The sequence below is a fragment of the Grammomys surdaster genome, unplaced genomic scaffold (assembly GCF_004785775.1).
Source record: "Grammomys surdaster isolate TR1022 unplaced genomic scaffold, NIH_TR_1.0 213, whole genome shotgun sequence".
Taxonomy (NCBI): Eukaryota; Metazoa; Chordata; class Mammalia; order Rodentia; family Muridae; genus Grammomys; species Grammomys surdaster.
In genome coordinates this window covers 1213097-1226414 of record NW_021604658.1, presented here as the reverse complement: position 1 = coordinate 1226414, position 13318 = coordinate 1213097, and the positions used below count along the sequence as shown (strand labels likewise).

Below are 13318 nucleotides of genomic sequence, written 5' to 3'. Positions count from 1 at the left end.
CAGCTCAGCTCAGCTCAGCTCAGCTCAGCTCAGCTCAGCTCAGCTCAGCTCAGCTCAGCTCAGCTCAGAGGCAGATGAGATCTGCCAGGAGAGAGAGAACTGAGCTGCACTCTTCAGAAGAAGGGAGGGCCTTTCAGGAGGAATTGCTTATCAGACCCATGAGATCTGAGGGTAGCCTGTAGGGTATACCCAAGGAACTTAGTATCAGGGGCAGATTTTATTAGTTATGATAACAGGCAAAGAGTTTGCCATACTTAATGACTTTAAGAACTAGCCACTATCCTTCTATCTGCAGACACATTTCTAAGCACCTTCCACGTGCTATCTTGCCTATTCCTTAGTGTCACATGAGACAGGCACTGGTGTGGTTTCCATGGAGTTGATCTCAGAGAGTACTGACTGTCTCCGGCCAGAACTGTCCCTAGTCAGAACTGCTTAGGAGACAGGGAGTGATAGCAATTGTAGAGAGTTGTAAGTGACTAATTATCCCTTTTCTGTACTTTATTTCCATTCCAGGTCACAAAGCACTTAAAGCATTGTTAAGGTCATTGGTGGATCTTCAGGAAGAGTTGCTTTTCCAGTACCCAGACACTAGATATCTAGTAAATGGGACAAAACCCAATACAGAGAGGTAAGGAGGAAGCAGAACTATAGGCTTGCTTATTTTCTTCTCATCTGTATAAAAAAGAAAGGCATGTCCTTCTCAGACAGATAGATATGAGATTTGATAAAGGTAAAATGGAGTCGCTTTTATATTTAACTGGTGGTCAGAACAGGACAGTGGGGATTAGAGTGCTTGTTCTAGCTTTTTTGTAACTGCTTATCTTTGTAGTCTAAGGCAAAATATTTGCTTTTTCTTTTGTTCTATAATAATTAGTAGATTACAGTCATATTTTGAATATTAATGTTTATGAAATACTTTGCACCCATACCATGGACTCAGTCACAGCCATCCCCTTGAGCACTTTCTAATATACTGGGACCTGTAATACAGTGAGTGCCTTTGTCCAAGGAGTTGGAGGTTGTGATACATTCATTCTCATAGTGGTTTTCATCATGTGTACAGTTGTCCCTCTGTATCCAAGGGGAATGGCTCTGGAACATATCATGGACATCCACATCTGCAGATGTTGAGTCCTGTATGCATCCTTCTATGATCTTTATGTCATCCCTGAATTTCTTACAATACCAGTTACACAACATAATGGTAGGTAGATAGTTGCTAGGGAGTTATGCCATGTCTGGAGTGGCTGAAACTTCCTCTGCTGATTTTGATCTGTACTGCATTTCGGGTTAGTGCTAATGTGGGTGCCTCTATCCTTTGCAGTTTTCTTCACATTAAGCTTCTGTTCATTTGGTTCAATGAATATTATTCACCTATTCTTAACAGTTGGTTATGGAAATATGTTTCTCTTATTGATTTTGTGATTTAAGGTCACAGAAATGTGAGTATGTGTTTAATTTTTAAAGTTTTAAAGCTTCTCCTGTAACAGTATGTGCCTGCTTCATACACATTTCAAGTGATATTTTTACAACCTCATTTCTTTTTATGGTGAGCTTCCCATTAAAAAACGTTAAGCCTAGGCTATTTGGATGTTTATTTGAAAATTCCTATGCATCCTAAGAATCTTCTTATGAACTTTAAAACATTCTTTAATCTTTATTTTTATTTTATGTGTATAGGTGTTTTGCCTGCATGTATGTTTGTGCATCATGTATAAACAGTGCTTGCAGAGGCCAGAAATGGGCATCAGATCCCCTGGAACTGGAGTTAGAAACATTTGTGAGCCATCATGTGGGTGCTGGGGATCAAGTCGAGTCCTCTGGAAGGGCAACCAATGCTCTTAACTATTGAACATTCTAGCTCATGAACTTCTTTTCAACCAAACAAAAAGCCATCCTCATATTCTGATATAATATAGTTATAATGGGTAGCATCTAAATACTTGATGTGAACCTAATTTGTTATTCAAGTAATGTTTACATTGGACTTAATGTTCTTACTGGTATTCTAGTGAGGAGATTTCCAGTGAAGATGATGAGCTAGAGGTAGAGAAGAAGAAACAAAGAAAGGCCCCACCCAAGAGGAAGCTAGAGATGGAGGACTATCCCAGCTTCATGGCAAAGCGCTCTGCTGACTTCACCATCTATAGGAACCGCACACTACAGAAATGGCATGATAAAACCAAGCTTGCTTCTGGAAAACTGGGCAAGGTGTGTGTATGTGTGCATGTGTGCATCTACTGTCATCTACCATTTGATGTTTTTATTAGAATGTTTCATTCTGGAAAGGATGCCTTGTTTTGTGCTCAAAGTATGAAATACATTTAAATAAGCAGATTTGAAAACATTATTAAAGAAGCAGAAGAAAGTGATGACTGCTTAAGACTAAGATTTTTCTGAGAACCGTTGTAGGTATACTCAGCTTTTAACAGAATTCCCCCCCCCCCCAAAAAAAAGACAGTGTAGCTGCCTTCATCACCGACCTGCATTTTCTGACATTGTTTAATGTTGTTGTAGGGTTTCAGTGCCTTTGAACGCTCGATCTTGACTCAGATTGATCATATTCTGATGGACAAAGAAAGATTACTTCGAAGGACGCAGACCAAACGTTCTGCCTACCGAGTTCTTGGCAAACCTGAGCCAGTCCCTGAGCCTGTTGCAGAGATTTTGCCAGGAGAACCGGTAAGAACTCAGGGACACACATGCTTTTAGGAACAGTCTCTGGGAGGCTAGTTAAATGAATAAATAGCCTGCAGAATGAGCTCTTTCTGTGAGAAACAGGTGAGCTGAAGAGAGCAGCACTGCTCTGCTGGGGTCAGCACGATGCTTCATAATAATCCTGTCACATCTTGATTGTGTTTGATATAGGAATTTGGCAGGGGAAATGTTGAAAGTCCAGTTTTTAAGATTTAGGAGATTTGGATGTTTGTGGTTGCTTCTGTGATCTGGAGATCGAACCCAGGGCCTCATATGCTGTGCAAACCCTCTACTACTGCCCTGCACTCCAGACCTTAAGATATAACTTCAAAGCTACTGTGTAGAAATGGCAGCATAGACATTTACTTAATGTTTACCTTTGAGTACTCTAGAAAGGATCTAAAAGTAGAGTATTAAAATTCTTTTGTTTAAAATGAAATATTTTTATTTTGGGTATTTTGGGAGGAGGATATTTCTGAGACAAGAGTTTCTCTATAGAGCCCTGGCTGTCCTGGAACTCACTATGTAAACCAGGCTGGCTTCAGACTCCCAGAGAGCCATTTGTACCTGGGTTCCAAGTGCTTTAATCCAAGGGGATTAAAGGCACGTGCCACAACCCCTGGCTATTTTTTGTTTATTTTATGTGTATGTATGAGTGTTTTACCTCCATGTGTGGTTGTCTACACATTGAACATCCAGTGCTTGTGGATGCCAGAAGATGCTGTTGGATCCTCTGGAACTGGAGTTAACAGACTGTTGTTAGCTATCATATGGATGGTGGGAACCGAGCCTGGGTCCACTGTAAGAGCAGCAAGTGCTCTTAACTGCTAAGCCATCTCTCAATACTCTCCCCGTCTTAATTTCATAATTTATATTTCTTTTATTTATAGATTTTTTTGTTTTGTTTTGTTTTTCGAGACAGGGTTTCTCTGTATAGCCCTGGCTGTCCTGGACCTCATTCTGTAGACCAGGCTGGCCTTGAACTCAGAAATCCACCTGCCTCTGTCTCCCAAGTGCTGGGATTAAAGGCGTGCGCCGCCGCCACCACCACCCGGCTTTATAGATCTCTTTTTAAAAAAAATTAGAATTATATCACTTCCCTTTTCTCCTTTCCTTCTTTGAGCCCTTCCATGCCCTCTAACTCTCAAACTGATAGCCTCTTTTTTCTTTAGTTTATTATTGTTACATATGTATACACAAACATCAGATACAACCTGCTGAGTCTTTTTGTTGTGTGTGTGTGTGTGTGGTTTCAGGGCTGTCAACCTCACATTGAATAACCGATAAGGGAGCTCATCCCTGGAGAGGCCGATTTTCCCTCTCCTAGAAGTCATTTATCTATGGTAAAACCCTTTGAAATTTTTCCCCTTCCGTGTTACATATTTTTATTTTTTAATTATACACACACACACACACACACACACACACACACACACACACACACACAATACTTTTTAATCTTATAAGATTTTAAAATGAAGCATAAATATTTTTCTACTCTGAAAATTCTAATCCTTATATTATTGCTAACAAGCTTTATGAATATGACATATATATATATAACATAAATAAGTGTGATTTTTAATTTTAAAATTATTTTTAAATATTTATTTTATTTTTAATAATGTGTGTATGCACATATACATGTTAATTTGTGCATGTGAATGCAGGCCAGAGGCACTGGTTTCTGGAGCTGGAGTTAAAGGTAGGTTGTAAGTAACCTGATATGTGTGCAGGAATTGAGCTCCAGTCCTCTAGAAGAGCAAGACATGCTCTTAACCACCAAGCCCTGAGAGACTCCACCTCCTGTTTAAATCTTTAAAAAACTGTTTTTACAGTTTCATCACACACACACCATACATGGTATGTACTTCAATAATACTCTCTTATCCCCTTCCCACTCCACCAAGCTTTGTCTTCTTCCCAGACAGTCTTCTCCCACCTTCATGTCTTTTCTGTTTGTTTGTGGCCCACTGCTGTTAAGTAGCATTCCCTCCATAAGCAGGTTGAATAGAGGATTATTTGCTTGAGCAAGGACAACTTAGCATTGAAGACTTTGGCTCTCGTGCCCCAGCAACCATTAACTGCTTTAGCACCTCAGGAGGTCGTGTTGTAAAATTAAATAAAATAGATATATGTGCATCTATATAAGTATGTAAAATGTCATTATATTTTAAAATATTAAAAAAAATTAAATATCCTATATTCTAGATACTTTAGCATGAAAATCTACCTTAATTTTTCTGTCTATAAAGAATTCCATTGTATGTTGGGCTGTGGTGGAGGTAGACAAGTCTCTTGAGTTCCAGGCCAGCCTCGCTCATCTACAGAGCAAATTCTAGGACAGCCAGGGCTCTACACAGAGAGATCCTGTCTGGAAAACAACAAAATTAAAAAAAAAAAAAAAGCTATTGAATGACTGTAAGCTATAATTTAGTCAAACTTGATATTTCTGTTGTCTCCAGTTAGAAACAAATTATAGGAAGCATTTCTAAATATTTCTATTTGTTTGTGTGAATATATGGATGAATTTTTAAAAGTGAAAATGTTTTAAAAAATATATTAAATACTGATCAATGTTACCTCCCAAAAGGCTCAAATTAATCTCCAGTCCCCCTGGCTCTTTTCTCATTCCTAGGTATTACCAGTCTGAGAAGTAAAGTATTTTTTGTGTGGATTTTAGTAAAAGTGAACTTAAAAATTTTCATCATAATTTATGCCCCTTTATTCTGTCAACCACCTATTAATATTTTCCCCTCCTTTCTCACATTTTTTTTTGAAACTTGGTCTCACTATAGCATTCAAGTTTTTGAAATTTTTTACTTATTTTAATTAATTAATTAATTAATTAATCTTAAGAGTTCTTAGCTGGACTTTATGGCTCATACCTATTAATCACAGCACTGTCTGAGTTCGAGGCCAGTCTGGTTTATAGAAGGAGTTCCAGGACAGCCAGGGATACACAGAGAAAACTCTGTCCTGAAACAAACAAACAAACAAACAAACAAGTAAATGAATAAATAAGTAAAATTTAATAGTTCTTTATATCTTAAGGAAAAAGTTCTTTGACCTTTAGGCATAGTGTTTAGAGTGGCTAGGTTGATTGGACAGACTTCCTGGGATTCACACCTTCACACCCTTTTCCCTCCTGTTGACATAGGAGACCCTGCCTCAGGCTCCTGCCAATGCTCACCTGAAGGACCTGGATGGAGAGATATTTGATGATGATGACTTTTACCACCAGGTATGAGTTTTACAGGTCCTTCTTTGGTTATAACAAGCCAGGTCTTTGCATTTTAAAACCACGGATGCATTCTCTGAGTTAAAGGGAGGAGTCAAGAAGTAGTTAAGACTTAAATGGTGTCATTCTGGATTGTGGGTTTTCTTTGGCTTTGTATTTTCCTTTTGAGGTGAAAACAGCTCAGCTATTTTGTGAATGCTGTTCGGGTCTAAACTATCTGTAAAACAATTCTAGCTTCTTTTAGTCAGGTATTTACTCTTTACTGCTTCTGGGTGTTACTTATTTTTGTTTTTAGTTTTGAGAGAGCTTCTCACTGTGTACTAGTCCAAGGTAGCTTCAAACTGCAACGGGTGTGTACTACCACATTGGCTATTCAGCCTAACCTTTCTTGTCCTACTCCAGGTACTAGACATTAGACCCAGAGCCTTGTACATGCTAGGCAACAGTTGGGATCCTAGAGTTCTTGAGTTGTATTTCTATAACCTAACTCAGTCTTTGTAATGTGATTTGTTAAAAAAAAAAGAAAAAAATTTAATTTATTTTTATTTTCCAATTTGTATGTCTATGTACCATGAATGTGCTGTGTACCCAAGAAGGTCAGAAAAGACTCTTAGATCCCTTGGAACTAGAGTTACAAATGGTTGTGAACCTCCATGTGGACACTGGGAACTTATCCCTCCCTGGTTTTTTGCAACAATAGTAAATGCTGTTAACCACTGAGCTACCTCTCCAGCATCTTTAATGTAATTTTTTGTATGTGTTTAAGTCAGTTTAGTTGTGCATTAAAAATTTAAGCTCCTGTTGAGTTTCTCATCTTTCTAATAGTTTAAAGAGATCATCAGTAAAAGTTGACATATGATCCAGTCCTTAAGTTTTTATTTTCTCATTGTTGTAATTGTTTATTTGTTTTGGCGTTTTTGAGATAGCATCTCACTCACTATGTTACCTAGATTAGCCTTGAACTTGTATTTTTCACTTCTACTTCCCATGTGCTGAGTGAGACCCCGGGGGTGCCACCTATTCTCAGCCTAGCATTTCTTGTTTCTTAGAGTTCACCCACTTCTTTTCCTGACATTATTTGCTTGCATGTCACTCTTTTTTAATAATCCTAGTGCTTGCTTAGATGGACTAAACATCTGAGATATTCTAAAGGGCTACAGTAACTGTCTATTTCTGAGTCTCTTGATAAGTTATAGTAATGAAATGTGCTTTCTTGCCCAGTGGAGAGTTGAGGATGCTGCTTACCGACTGATGTTGCACTAATTTTTTGTTGAGCCATTGATTATCAAGATAAGACATTACTTTTGAATTCTTAGTTAGTTTTTGCCAGAGAATTTGCAACAGCTTGTTGAAGATTTAGTCAGAAAAGATTTATATGCACTGAAGAAACCTCTGAGGAAAATTACAGTAAAACAAGAACAGGTGCTCTGTCTGTGTAGGGAACTCCTCTGATTGCTGTAGAAAGACTCGTTTTAATATTTCTATTTAAAATGTTATTTGTGTGTGTGTATGTGTATACATTCACAGTGTGCATGCAGTAGCAGTGTTCAGAAGAGGGTGTTGAATCCTATGGAGCTGGAGTCACAGGTGATTGTGAGCTGCCTGATGTGGTGCTGGGAATCAAACCTCAGTCTGCTGCAAAAGCAGCAAATGATTTTACTCTGCTGAGCCATCTCTCCAGACCCACCCCTTTTTAATATTTGATACAATTATTGCCATAAATAAGTGTGGAAAGTATATTAAGGGTAGAGGAGAGAGTATTGGCCTTGGCTGCTCCAGTCGGAGGTCTTGAGTATTTCCCTTTTCTCCTCTTCTTAAACCCATTTGTCTGAAGGACAGAGGATGTTCTGTGGAGTCTAAGGATGTACTTGACACAGGATATTAATGGTTTCTAATTGTGTGAGATCATGGGAGACAATCAAAAAATGTTGTAGTCCTCATTAATTGAAGTGTTCATTGCTGGAATAAAAGTGCATTGTGAATTAAGTAGATTGAAGAAGGTAAAGCTGAAATTGCTGCAGAGACGCCAACTCCACTGTCAAGACTGTGGAGCCTTGAACATATTTCCTTACTTATTTCTTTGTCTTCTCTTTTTATTTTTATTTATTTATTTTGATTCTGAAGGCCTGTTTAAGAATATCATTACTTGATTGGTCCTTTATCCCAATTAATAATTTTAACTTCAATAAATTCTGATTTAAGAGTTATGACTAGTCACATCTTAGCTTTTCCCCTTGCTGGTTAATTGGGGTGCCAAGGTTAATCTAAATTAAAACTTAAACTAAATAGAGGTCAGTAAGGCAGCTGAAACACCTGAGTGAAACAAATGGGGCTGCCAGGCACAACTTTATCTTGGCTGTTTCCCAAGAGGGAAGTGGCAGCAAATTGGAGTTGTTTCAGCCTTCTGTAAAGGTGAATGATGGGTGACACTTGTTAATGTACAGCGTCTCCGGAAGCATTCCAGATTGCTTTGCTTCTGTACCAACTGCTGCCATCCTTGCACACTCAGTAGGAATTAGACCAGTTGCCAACATCTGGCGGCACAGCGAGGCACGGGTGAAAGTCTTGAAACCCCACAGATTCTAAATATGGTGCTTAGAACTGTGCAAGCTTTAATCACTTACCACTCCTTGGCAGCAGGCTACGACAGCTTATCCTACCCTCGTACATCACATCCTGACATCTGCTGAGCTGCAAGGCAGCTGCACATTCATTTTCTTTTCTTGCCTTTTCCCATTGCTTCTTAGCCCTCTTCTCCTCACTGCCCCTTTCCTCCCTCATCTCCTCCCTTCAGTTTTCCTCCCCCTCCCCAATATGCTGCTTGGAAGAGATGATCTGTAAAGATTACTGCTTCATTGTGTGCAAGTAATTGTGGTGATGCCAGGCCCTTGACAGACACAGCGTAGCACCTGTTCTGCTGACCTGGTTAATTTCTTCTGTTGAGTGGGATTTGCCAGAGATTGGAACTGAAGCCAATTCAATGATAAGGCTAAAGAAAATGGCTGTATGTTTTCTGTCACCTCCCAATTAAATTGGCTTCATAAAGTGCTTTCCTTATTTGTCAGGGTAGTGAGCCTGAGCTAAGCGTTGCATTCAGAAAGGGTACAATGTGTTACAATAGGCCTGTGAGTTCCTTTTATTTTTTTTTCTCTTTTGTCTTTTTAAAATATGGTCATGTGGATGAGGTAGACGGTGGATATAATACATTTCACACACACACAAACACACACACATGCACACACACACCCCTTTTTAACATACTTGAAGCTAAACTCTTTGGGTCTATGTTTTGTAAGGAAGAGATTATAGCCACATTGAATTTTAATGTTCCATTGTAAGGGTTTAAAGGCTTACTTGGTTAATTCAGGTATTATGAGGCTGTGTAAATGGCCTAACTGCTGAGAATGATGTATAGGGTCAGAGGCCCCCACCTGCTCACACACATTCAATTTTACTCTCATTCTTTGTTTTTTAATGATCCTTGAAATTTAAAAACATGCCTACTTTATTTAGTAATAGTACAGGCGTACACACACACATGTAAGCATGTGTATTTATACATACAAAAATGATGGAACTAAGGGTTATCATTAGAATATCACCCATCCATCTATCCATCCCCCAATCCACCCATCCATTTATTTGAGACAGGGTTTCTCTATGTAGTTCGTCCTGCCTGTCCTGAGCTCACTATGTAGACCAGGTTGGCCTAGAACTCAAAAGATTCTCCTTTTTCTTCAGAGTGCTAGGATTTAAAAAAAAAAAAAAAGATTTATTTATTTTATGTATGTAAGTACGCTGTCAATCTCTTCAGACACACCAGAAGAGGGCATCAGATTTCATTACAGATGGTTGTGAGCCACCATGTGGTTGCTGGGAATTAAACTCAGGACTTCTGGAAGAGTAGTCAGTGCTCTTAACTGCTGAGCCATCTCTGTAGCCCCAGAGTGCTAGGATTAAAGGTGTGTCCACCATTCTGGCTTAATTTTTATTTATTTTTCTAAGTGACTTTTCAAATTATCATATTTGTATTAATTATTTTTTCGATTTTGCTGTGATAGAGCACTCTGACTGACAGCAACTTATAGAAGAAAGAGTTTATTTGAGTTTCTGTTTCCAGAGGAAGAGTCCATTATACCAAAGGAGGCATGTCAGCAGGCAGACAGAGCAGGAACCTGAGAGATCACATCCTCAGTTGCAAGCATGGAGCAGAGCAAACTGGAAATACTGCAAAGCTATATATTTTCAAAGCCCTCCTCAGTGATGTACTTCCTCTAGAAAGGTGCAGCTCCTACACCTCCTGAACAGCACGTGCCCTTACCTATCACTGAGCCAGCTCACTGCCTCTATTTTTATTTATTTATTTATTTAGACATAGTCTTACTGTGTAGCCCAGGCTGGCCTGGACCTCTTAGCCTTCTTCCTCGGCCTCTCTAGTGTTTTGATTATAATTTAACCCTATAATTTAAATTCCTATTGCATTTATCTGCTTGTTTTGTATCTTTGTGCAGCTATGGTTTGAGTTTATATGTGTGGTGCACATGTGGAAGTCAGAGGACAACTCATAGGAGTCATTCTCTCTTCTTTCCCTCATCCCCTCTGGGATGAAATTTTGATCATTGGCCTTGCATACACCTTTACTTCCTGGGCCATCTTGGCAGCCAAATCCTTTCATTAAAAAAAATTCCTTTATTACATTTATTCATTTATTTATTTGTGTGTGTGAGTGAGTGTGCACATACTTAGGTGGGTGAGTACATGTTTGTGCATATGAACTCTGGGTTTTGGGCTTGATGGCAAGCATCTCACCCACTCTTGTCATCTTGTTAGCTCCCAAGCTTAGCAGTTTTAGAGCTGAAAGACTTAAAAAGTTTGAAAACTTAAGTAACGTCCTTTAAAAAAAAAAAATCACACAGCATATGGCAACATTAGCCTCAGTCTCTAGGCTGCCTAGACCAAATTTTGTTCTTGTTATGTACCATTGTTTCTTAAATATTTCATTCTTTAGCCATAAAAAAAATACAGCTTTATGGTTTTCAGTTTGTAAATAAATAAGCTTCATTTTTTAGGACTGGAAGAAATATTATGTTGTTAGAAAGTACATTTTTTTTCTTTAGAAGGCAAATGATTTATTGAACTCCTGTTACTTAACAATTCTAATTAGTTTTATAGTTCTGATACTGGTTTGTGTGGAATCTGGCATGATATGTAACTGGCAGTGGGGACTTTATGAAAGACCTGTGGTCTTCTTCAGAAAAGCAGTGTAAGTTCTCACTTTTGAATGGAATTGGTTTGTATTCAGTCTGCCTACTTTGAAAACTCATCCCTAAAGACAATTTCACAAAACATCAAGTGAGCATGAAGCATGGTCATTGAGAAATGTCTTAAGTACTGAGTTTTCATTTTCATGTACTACTTTGTGACATCTTTTTAAAAGATGGGTTACCTGTATTACTACTAGTTAGGATTTTCTTTTGTTTACATTTTTAAAGGCCCAGGTAGATTTTTCTTGGTAAGCCTGAATTCTTAATGGTTTAGGAGCAAATATTCTGAGTACTGGTTATGTACCACCAGCCACCTAAATTAAGTAGACAGGTGGCTGACAGACATCTTTGTTTATTCCTCGAAAGATCTAGTGTGATATGATTGCCTTTAACAGTAAGCAATGTAAAGTGACTGGGCTTTTCATATCCCAGACCTCTGACTAGTTTCTTGTCACCTCAGCAGTTATTTTTTTCAGAAACCCTGAACTGAACTTAGATGTTGACAGGTCAGTGTCTGCATTCCTAAGGGTTCATTGCTTCCAGCTTTGTTTAGTTTTGATCTGGTTTGTCTTGCCTCTTTGAATCTTGCCAGGAGTACCTAGAGAAAGGCATAGCAGGCTTTTCTTTTTTGCTGACCACTTTGATGGGTTAATTTTCTCCTTTTATTTCCATTCAGGACATGTCTAGTACTGACCTTGCTACACGATAGACCTCTGTATACAAGATATTTGATAATGCCATAAACAAGTAATTACTAATTTGGTGAACTATTAAAAGTTGATCATGTTTAGAAAGAAGTAGAGAAGCGGCAGGCTGTCTGACAAGATGGTTTTCTTTAATTAACTCAGTGAGTGATTAATATGGACAGTTGATGTAGTGGCTTTAATTGTATGCATTTAAATGGAAGTGAGAATAAGCAGTGTCTCAAGCTGTCGCTGAAGTTAATGACAGTACAGTGGTCTTTCTGTTGCCATGTAACTTCCCAGTGGCCCAGGTAACAGTCATTAACATGTTAGGAAGTCTGATGTGAATTTCTTCTTGCTCCTGCCAATACTGGGAAATAGATGCCTTTTATAAGAGCTCTCTTTTGTATTTAATTTTATTTTTAAATGTTCGTATTTGGAATCTGGATAGCATTTCTTAAAAGTTTAATGAAACATATTTATTTAATAGGTAAATAGGTAGTAGTGGTGATTTTAGAGAGAAAACATACATGTAAATAAATTTGACAATTGACATTATGGCTGTAGATAGAACAGAGAGCTAACCATTTTTGGGGGGGGGGACATAGTAATATTATTTTAAAAACTAATTAGCAATGTCCAGTCAAATTCAAACAATCTCAAGATTATTTTGTGTTCCATGTGTAAGTATTTTATTTGAGATACATGGTATCTTATATACTCTTTCTGTAGACATTGCCATTACTGTCAGCATTGAGTATGGTTGTCAGCACCAGCATTTGATCACTAGCTTGGGGTCATTATCGTGCAAGCTGCTGCAGAACAGAAGGACAAAAGGTACTTTTTCCTGACTTTAATTTTATTTTATTGAGAAAGAGTCTTATGTAGCCCAGGCTGGCCTTAAACCCTTGATCTACTTCTGGGGTCCTTCCTTGTACGAGGATTATAGGCCTGAACACTACACCCAGCAAGGGCACATTTTAAATGCTAGATTCAGAAGTTTCATCAAACCACAGCATCAAAGGAAGGTAACATGACTAGGCCTTTGACAGGGTTTCACTATGTTGCCTTCACAGGTCTGGAATTCTCTATGTAGACCAAACTGGCCTTGAATTCACAGAGATCCTCCTGCCTCAGCCTCCCAAGCCTTGGAATTAAAAGAGTCTGTCACCATACCTAGCACCTTCATTTCCTGTGCTTCATTGTTTTTAAAAGTATACCAGAGCCTGACTGCTATATCTCTGTTTCACTGATTAAAGGTAAAACTGTAGAATAAAGCTTTAAACAATACAGTTTATTGGGCTAGCTAGGAAAGAAGTAGGGTTGCCTTAAAACTGTTGAAGAAGCTTTCTTAAGCATAAATGGTACCATGAAAGTTTACTTGGCAAGTGTGTGGCCAGAATTGCTTTTTTTTTTTTTTTTTTTTTTTT

At 38.3% G+C, this 13318-nt stretch overlaps 1 protein-coding gene across 1 annotated transcript in view; it reads left to right on the top strand.

Annotated features, from left to right (window-relative positions):
• The window catches only part of Aatf (apoptosis antagonizing transcription factor), a 91677-nt gene that overhangs the window by 36460 nt on the left and 41899 nt on the right, over positions 1-13318 (top strand). Inside the window, exons 6-9 of the mRNA XM_028772454.1 lie at positions 517-631; positions 2016-2214; positions 2521-2685; positions 5861-5944. Coding sequence (XP_028628287.1) covers positions 517-631; positions 2016-2214; positions 2521-2685; positions 5861-5944 — 563 coding nt within the window. The remainder of the gene's footprint in view (positions 1-516; positions 632-2015; positions 2215-2520; positions 2686-5860; positions 5945-13318) is intronic.